The 9,373-nt window shown below is 36.7% G+C and overlaps 1 protein-coding gene across 2 annotated transcripts in view; it reads left to right on the top strand.

Annotated features, from left to right (window-relative positions):
* The first annotated feature begins 858 nt into the window (after positions 1–858).
* The window catches only part of pde4c (phosphodiesterase 4C), a 105,149-nt gene continuing 96,634 nt past the window's right edge, over positions 859–9,373 (top strand). The window contains exon 1 of one of the 2 annotated variants that reach the window (XM_015380322.1): positions 859–1,269. In XM_015380322.1, the coding sequence (XP_015235808.1) occupies positions 1,067–1,269 (203 nt within the window). In that variant the 5' untranslated portion in view covers positions 859–1,066. The remainder of the gene's footprint in view (positions 1,270–9,373) is intronic. The other variant, XM_015380325.1, reaches the window with a different exon arrangement.

The following is a 9,373-nucleotide window of genomic DNA, read 5'->3' as shown; positions in this document are numbered from 1 at the left end:
ATTTTAATCTCAAAATTCTGACTTTAATCTCAGAATTCTGATGTTTTTCTCAGAATTCTGATTTTAATCTAAAAATTCTGACTTTAATCTCAGAATTCTGACCTTTTTCTCAGAATTCTGACTTTAATCTCAGAATTCTGACTTTTTTCTCAGACTTCTGACTTTAATCTCAAAATTCTGACTTTTTCCTCAGAATTCTGATTTTAATCTCAAAATTCTGACTTTAATCTCAGAATTCTGACTTTTTTCTCGGAGTTCTGACTTTAATCTCAGAATTCTGACCTTTTTCTCAGAATTCTGACTTTAATCTCAGAATTCTGACTCCCCCCCCCCATATTAAATTGAAATAAAATTTAAAAATCTGTTAATGTTTTTTTATTTTCTCAGTGGCCCTAATCCTCTTCCATACAATTTCGACTTTACAAGCATCCCAAAAAAAATTCAACATTCTTGAGGTCCCATAAAACGCTAAAATTAACAGAAATAAACACAACGCAACAGCTTCTTGTTTATATTTTGGATATGAGGCTTTTACCCCTAGATATATTTCAGGAAATAAATGTATTTTTCAATCATTAGCAGCCTATGTTTACTTGGAAATATAAATTCAGCAAAGACAGCTCGCTGTTGTGTACTGGCCATGATTGGCAGTTTGACAACCAGGACAGCGAGTCGAGGGAAAGCAGATGGAGATGATGGAGGAAGTTGGCAGAGGGACGCAGAGGGTGAGGGGTGAGGGTGGGGAGGAGTGGGTGAGGGAGAGAGCCATAAAAAGGGAAGAAGAAGCGAGTCGAAGACAGACAGAGCAGAGGGAGGAGAGAAGCATCAGCAGCAGGAAGAAGAAAAGGAGGAGAGCTGAGTGACTGAGCGGCTCGCGGTGCTTTCATCAATCCGGCTCTTGGACAGCTGCGCACCTGCGTGCCGCGCGCAGCTCCAACAGTTCTGAAGCGCGTGCTGTTCCAACCGTTTCAACCGTGTCCTGCGCCCTTTTTCCTCGTTCATTTTATGATTGAAAACAGCTTGAGTTAAAAAGTCGGTAAATAGTGAAGAAGTTCTGTTAGTAAAAATGGAGTGCGCAACACTGAGTAGAGAGGGAGCCGGACTCGCCAAGCCGCCCAAACATCTGTGGCGGCAGCCCAGGACGCACATACGGATCAAACAGCGCTTCAACTCGGACACCGAGCGCTACCTGTGCCGCAACCGGACCCTGGAGAAGCTGAGACCCGGACTGAAGAAGCCCCGAATGTCGTGGCCCTCCTCACTGAGACGGTAACATATGAAGTGTCTCAACAGTTTGCCACAAATACTCATCAACAATTTACCACTCTAACGTTTTATCATAAAAGCAAACTTATATATATATATAAACTTAAACTATATATATATATATATGTATATGTATGTGTGTATATAATGTATGTATGATTTAATTAAGTAATTAGTTAACTTCTCAATATTCTGTTCCTGATAAATATTTTCTCACATTATTACTGTTGGATGACAGGTACATATATTAATAACATCTGCTCATTAGTAGTGTAATGATCTGAACATTTTACTATGTGCAATCACAGCTAATATGTATTTGTTAATATTTGTGTCAAAAAATTAATTGACACCAATGACTTGCTAAGCTCGGAGTGGCATCACTCAACAGGTAAAATCTTATTAAAGTCTGTACTGTGAATATCTTTATATTCCTGTTAGAAAGAAACAAGTTGTTCGGCTCTACTACTAGTAATAGTTAACAGTTCAATTCTGTAAAAAAAGATTTGTATCAGTGTGTAAGAATACAATTATAGATTGGATATATTTAGTAGCAGGTCATAAAGTAAGAAGAGAGTAGAATGGAATATACTTTATTGTCCCCTAGGGGAAATTTGTCATGGATCCAAGTTCGCAGTGCATAGTAGTGGTGTTAGAAACAATAAATACAGATAAAAACAAATACCAGCTTAAAACGCATTCATACACACTCATAAGAATAAAAAAAAAAAAAAAAATCCTACAATACTATATCAACAAGCACAACACTCAGTTATTGCACACTTTCTATTTCTCCCCTTACAGATCTATTTAAAAGATCTTTAATGCTCGTATAGAGCATTCATAGCACACTCTTTATGTATTATTTTTTTTTTATAGCAAATGAAAATTCCAAATTCAGTTCAGCTAAAACATTTCAATATAATTTTAAAATCAGTCAAAGAGACAATAAATGGCAAACGACTGAAAAGTTCATGCATCATGCATTATGAGAACATCTTTAGTGCCGAGGCCTTATTGGATGAATTCCTGCATCACTTTGGCATAGCAGTATGGAGACCATCAGCCTGTGGCTCTGATGATTATTTGCAAATTGAATTCTGTGCCTTTATAAACTGCAGTGCATTGAGTTCTTGATAAAATGTTAAAATGGCTCTAATGTCAGCTATTATTTAATAGAGTCATTGTAACGGTTTCAGCAAATGTCTTTGAAAAACAGTTGCTCCTCAGCTACTGACCCAGGTCACACCCCATATTATCTAAACCAGGTTCACAATCATCTCAAAGCTGTGGTTATCTATGTTGCTTGTGGCCCTTTTCCAAACACACGTTTTCCTTCCACTGAACTGTCCATGTTTGGGTAATTGTGCCTTTAGAAGGTCTCACTAGCTTTCTCCAGGACAACTATCAGGTGTTTCCCATAACATGATGATAATATAACATGTATTTATTAAAGAATGTGAGGTGGTTTTCTGATATATTATAGTTTTTTTTTATAGCTGTAAGCTATGGTTTTTCAAATGTAATCAATCTATACATTTAAGTTAAGATTGTTTGGTCGTACTGGTATAAATTAAGATACACTATAACATCATAACATCGAAATTATTAAATAGGCTTTAATATTTTTCTAAAATGAAGCAATAAAGCTAAAATGCCAAATAAAATGTGTAATTTTCTGAGGACGATTTGCAAAGGATTCTTTTCTATCTGTGACTTTGCATAGAAAACACAAAAAGTTAAATTATGCAGCTAAAACCATTCAAAGCAGCAAACATCTGTTAATTTTTTTTTTATTTAGTGTAGATCTTAGTTGCATTTGGCTGCCCCATGATTATCTTTATTCAACTTTGTTTTTTTAGATGCATCTGTCATTTGCTTATACTTTTTCTTTTTTCATCCTTTGCGGTTGCATTTATGCTATTAGTGCAATTCAATAGGTATTAGCATAACTCTCATTTGCAGTGTGTTGTGCTCATTGATGGAAACCGTCCCTGGTGTTTAAAGGCCATTGATTTCACAGGGACAACTTCTCATGTTTTGTTCTCAGTCGATTTGTCCACACTCCATTTTATACCCAGTGGACAGTGAGCTTGTCTTGAGGAGACATTGGCACAAATTATGCCCAACAGCTTGTATCCTCGAGAATATTTTATCCACCATCGTGTTGTCAGGAGCTTATGAGAGATTGTGTTGTTTGTAATTTTCATGATGTTGCTGACCTCTTGAGCTGTTTTATAAAGGGACTTTTCAAAATTATTTTCGTTAATTATGCTTTATTCTTTGTTCTGCCGTTAAATGTTTGTTGCAAGTGCAGAAAACAAGCACTTACTGAATCAAATGTTGTATCGATTGCTAGATTTACCAGCTCAAATGATGGCACTTGGGGTGCTTCGGTGTGAAAGGCTAAGGAGGATGAAGTGGCGTGATTGAGTGGGTGTCTTCTACCTGCTCTCAAGGCATTGCTTTGTGTTCAGGTCTTCGCACTTTGATGAATGACGGAGGAGATGTGAAGGATGGTTTGGCTCACGGCAAACTCCTCTGTAACCCTCATCTGTCAGGCTGTGGGAAGGCGATGACTTCCTTCTCTTACTTGTTTGCACTCAAAGGCTTCCAGAGGAGATGCTGGGTTCTGGGAAGAATAACAGCTTTTGTGTGATTGATTCATGTCCGTCTATACAATCTTACTGAAAAGCATGAAATGCAAAAAAATAAAGATAAATAAATTAAAGAAAAACTAAACATATTTGAATTATTCTAAAAAGACTAAATAAGTTAACTTCCTCTAAAATACCACATACCAGCATTATCTGCCGTGCAGACAAACTGATGTTTCTCTTTTTTCAATTTAACACAACTGTTGAGTCACACAGCGCGGTTCTAATACTGGCATTATGTGACACATTATGTGACACAATGTTTGCAGTGGGAAAGAAAAAGAAATGCTGTGAAACCCATAAAACATGTTCGTGACTAGTTGCAGCGGAACAAAACTCTGTCAGCTCAGCTCGGCTCCCCTGATGCTGTCCGCTATCACAAAGCAATGCTGTGACTTGTCCCGACTCACGAAGCTGCATGAGTGTCTATACTCTGATAAAGTATAATGGGAATGTTGTTTCATCTGCAGCACAGGGAGAAAAACTGATATAGGGTGCACATTTCTGTTAACAACCAGTCATTAAGATGGACTGATTGTATTTGGTTTGTTTATTGAACTGCTGGAGATTAATTAGCATTGATTTAACATTTAACACACCAGCATGACTTAGATTAACACTTAAACCCTTCCTTGTCTGATTTATAGATACTTTAAAACAGATAGTATGTTCTTAGACCTCAACCTACAAAAAGATAGATGTTGCCCTGATTTGCTAGAGCTTTATTGGACAACCTTTTTGCAGGTGTCTGTGGCTGCAGATACAGTGACATTTCTGCTGCATGGATGATTCACTGAAAACTTCAGTAAATCTGATTGATATTCTTTGTGAAAAACAAAGACAAAGCAGTGCATAAATGTGTCAGGAAGGAAAATATTGAATGCTTTTCAGATTATCTTACAAATTAACCAATGCTGATTTTCAAACCAGCAAAGCCAAATCCTGTTGATGTGGAGAAAAAGCAGCTCTACACTTATTTCTCTCCAGATGACAGAGCTCCCTGCTTCTAATGTGTAGTCCCACCACTTTATGAAAGAAAAGTCTTCAGCTTATCTATGATTCATATTTTATGACATAAGTTAAGGTAGAGTGATCAATAAATAGGGGAGCCTCGCTTTATGACTCAAAGTGCAAAGGTAGAACACAAATGATTACAGATGAGTAACTAGCCACTCTCTCCATCTCCTGCTTCATCTTACAATCACGCGGGACGGGACAAGAGGAACTCTTTTGCCTAAGGTAGAAAGTAAGTCCCTCTCTAGGGGGGAGATACCCGCCTTTTTTCTGGTTAATGTCCATTACCTTCGAGTTAGAACAACACCCATGTCATCTGCATGAAAACAACATTAAACCATGTGGTTCTGAAACTAGGCAGCTTTCTCTCCATAAATACAGCTCTACATGAACACACCAAAAAGGATCAGAGAACAGAATCCAGATCTTAAAAAAACAAACAGAAATGGGCTGAAAACAAAACCACCAAGACCCCATCAGCAGTGTCACAACGGTGAAGATCAGGCCTAGTGTTTTACAGATGCAAGCGTTGAACTGGATGATATTCACCCAGAGATGCTCAAGGCTCTGGATGTTTTCAGGCCACACGCTTCTTACATGTCACATAGGAGGGACAGACTGTACTATCATCACAGAAAATGAGTCAGCCATCAAGGTCTGCAGCACAAACAGTAACCCGACAATGCCACACTACAGAAGGAAGTAAAAAACACAGCTGTTTACAGCCTTTTCAAAGCCTCTTTGTGCCCTCTAAATAAGAGCAGGAGTTTTTCCACAATCTGGTGTTATGAATGGGCTAAATCATAAGATCCCTCTAGATGTTTATAGTCGCAAACCCTCGGAATTTAGCTGTAGTTAACTTGCAGTGTTTTTTTCTGCACAGGCCTTTTGCATAATTACAAATTTTCCCACGTTTGTGTGCAGAAAATCTGTCTGCATGGATGCTGTGTGGCGGGCGTGGAAGCTTAGAATAAAGAATTTGGCTGCATGGACCTTGCCGAAGGGTCAACCCTAAATCAGGCTTTAATTAGATACGCCTAGTTATTTTTTATGTGAAGACCTCAGTGGTTTTTTACAAAAACATCACACAAGCAACAGCACCATGAAGTCCATGGAACACAGTGGATCCATCAGTGGCAAAGTCCTGCAGTATTTTTCGATCAATTATCAGTCATGAGGAGCAACAGATTATTGCAGCACTCATCTATTATAATTTTGAAGGAGCTGATATAGTTTGAGTTCCTGCAATTTTGAATGAATTGAATGAATAGAATAGACTAATCTGATCAATAACTGTGATCACTGGAAGGGGTTTTCTTAAAAAAACGCTTGTTGCAGTGGAAGTTAAGCATGCTGCACTTTTCAGATTTTTGACAGTTGAAAATGTTCCCTTCTCATCATTAACCAGGATGAATGTGAAAGACTTTAAAAGGTGTGAATACTTCTACATTGCGCTGCTGATCTTTAAGTGTTGGAATCCAGCATTTTAAAGTTGCATGCTTAAGCTGCTTTTGGATTCACCCGAGCGATATATATCTGTCTCCTCCTTGCATAGATTAAGACAAAGGAACAGACTGAAAGTGAAATATTTCATTCTGAGTTTAAAAATTGAAATATGGAAATTAATGTTCACCTTAAAGAAAGCAGAGTGAAAAGAAAGTGATTTAATTTGTTCAAGCGAGATAACCATATTCACTATAGCTGCTGCCCGATAAATAGTTTATACTGGTAGATATATATTTCTTTGCTTGTCTTCTCTGCAAAAGCATTGATCTGTATGTGTTATACTTTACATTACGTAAATAAAGTGCATCAAAACATGTAAAGGAGCAGCACGTGTGCAGAAGCATGAAAAGTGAGAATGTGTTTTTACTGAGTGAAATCTGCAAAAATATACAGTAGATGAAAAATCTTCAGCAAAACTGCATCTGTGTTTCCTCAGCTGCCCACTTAAGGTTTTCCCTCAGCCTTCCACTCCTCCTTCACCTATAAAATGCTAGTTCTCTGTCCTCGCTGTCTGGAGTCCTCTGAGTATCAGTACAGTCCACTCACTGTTGGATGGTGTTGGTAGGAAATGCAAACAGGCTGAGCTGTGCTGTAGGTAGGAGTAAGAGCAGTGAGTCAGCCAGCTTCATCGCCACCAACGACAACACCGCTGGCATCGCCTTTATCCACGGCCAAATGCATTTCTCAGAATGTCCGTTTCTTAAAATAAATCATTTTCAGTACAGGTGTGTGGGCGAACAGTTCATACAGCTTTCAAAAAGCCTGAATGAAAACATTGTTTTATACCTTTTATAGCTCATGTTTGGAAATGCAGTAACAGTTTTGAGACGTATTTGTGAGCGTTAGTCATTAGATCTCTATAATTCAGTCCAGCTTAGAAATGGGTTCTGTTGATTTTTTTTCTTACTCAATTTCAGGACATGAATCCATTTGGGATTTCATCTCAAATTCAGTCTCTTTAGAACAAACTGCATGTAAGAAACATGGAAAAGTTGTTGGAATAATGTCTTTATTCACACTCTGATCTGTTATGACTTAAAACTGTTGGGAAAAAATACTGTACAATCTGTGTTAAACGTTGCTTATAACAGTTCGTTTGATAATGTGCAAAATATTTTGTTAAACCCTGTGGTTGTCTGGTTGCATCTTAAAAAGCACTTAACATGAGTATACCAGGAAACAGCTTAACGTACACGCTAATTGATTCAGAAACAAGAGCACAGCTGTAGCAGGACTGAAAATAACATTAGTTTGAATCAACATTAAAAATGACTAATTAGTTACAGCTAAATGTATCAGTTAGCTCTAATGCTGATTTAATTTAAACTGATCTTTTTCATTTAGATTAAGTGAAAAATATGAGCTAGTCTAAACCATGATTGTGCATTTTCATAAATTTAATCTGATTTATTCCAGAGTAAATATGTAATGCTTTCATATAATTCAGGAACTCATGCTTTTTGTAAAATCCAATATATTCATATTCACATCTATTACAAATGGAGGAATGGGCAGAACAATCAGAACAGATCTTTCTCTATTATAGATTTTTAGCAAGCCTAAAAACCTAAAATGCCTCCGAATTTTTAAAAATGTTCTCCATTTAACAGCAGGAGAGCTACACTGCTCTCATTACATGGCTATTCTGAAACATTTAGTAGATCTCATTAACTGTAATGGTGTTGCAGTGCTGGCCACGCCCATTTGAGTCATCTAATGAGGTCACATTCATGCTGACAACATTTGGTGATCTGACACTATAACCTTTGAACTTCAGGAAGATATTTGTTCACCAAATAATTGTTTCAGCTGATTCTTTTTCCCATGTCAAGGGGTTTTAAATTCTAGGTAAAGTATAATTAATTATTTTAAACCAGAAATGCACATTTTCAGCTTGGAAAATCATTTTTATTTGGGTAAATGAAAATGTACCCAAATAAAAAGGAGATTTCACTTCTGTCAGTGTTGGCAGTTTCAGATTCACTGAAATTAGTGCCAGATTTTAATATTGCTGTTATTTTTCCCTTAACAAGGAGAACCCCAGTTTATAATTTTGTAGCTTTAGGAAGATCAAACCATTGTTCTTCAAGATGCTAAAACAGTTTGTTCAGACGGCTGAATTATTGCAGTAAGCTTTAAAAGAAGCTTCAGATTCAGTAAGTGAAAAACTTGGTCTGTTCTTAATTTATGTGTTCACAGAACTTCACACCCGTAATCCAGATTAAACAGAACTTCAATTTACCCTGTGCCCCTGGAATACAAAAATATTTGTTACGGTCAATCTCAGGCAGTTTTTTTTTTCTGTATAATTTACAACTAATCCAGATCTAACTGAATGGTTCACAAAAAAGTTTAGATGTAGTTGTTGCAATTTCTCCATTTCTAATCCAGATTGAAATGTTAAATGTTATGGTAAAAGATAATATGTTGTATTTCTGCAGTTTCCCTTTTGATATCACAGAACTAAAACTACTTATTAGTTGTGTTTTCCTCCCAAATTTGCAGAAATCTATTTTGATATTCTATTAATTTTAAAAATACAAGTATTGCAATTGCAGTGTTTCTACTAAATAAGAAATGCAATTTAATTTGTACTTGAAGACGTTTCTTCACACAATAACTCTTGAAAACTACATGAGAGCAGCAGTTGCAAACACATGAGATGTATCTGTATTTCAGCTAGTGCTCATTGTGTTCATCATCACTAACTAACTAAAAGATACTCCTAATGAGTCTAAATGTGCCGGACCTTCATCCTCCAACTACTTCCAGTCTTCTTTTTTTTTTTATTTTTTTTTTTACAGGACAGTAAGACTCAATTGCAGATCATATAACTTGAGTGAAAAAATGCTGTTATGATAAAAATAATGATTTCAATGCGACTGAAAAAGCACCCCATCGAAGAGCAAAATAAGGTTTTATCAAAAACT

This window comes from Cyprinodon variegatus, unplaced genomic scaffold, assembly GCF_000732505.1.
Source record: "Cyprinodon variegatus isolate N-32 unplaced genomic scaffold, C_variegatus-1.0 Scaffold211, whole genome shotgun sequence".
NCBI classification, from domain to species: Eukaryota; Metazoa; Chordata; class Actinopteri; order Cyprinodontiformes; family Cyprinodontidae; genus Cyprinodon; species Cyprinodon variegatus.
Note: the sequence above shows the minus strand (reverse complement) of the source record. Positions and strands in the feature narration are given on the sequence as shown.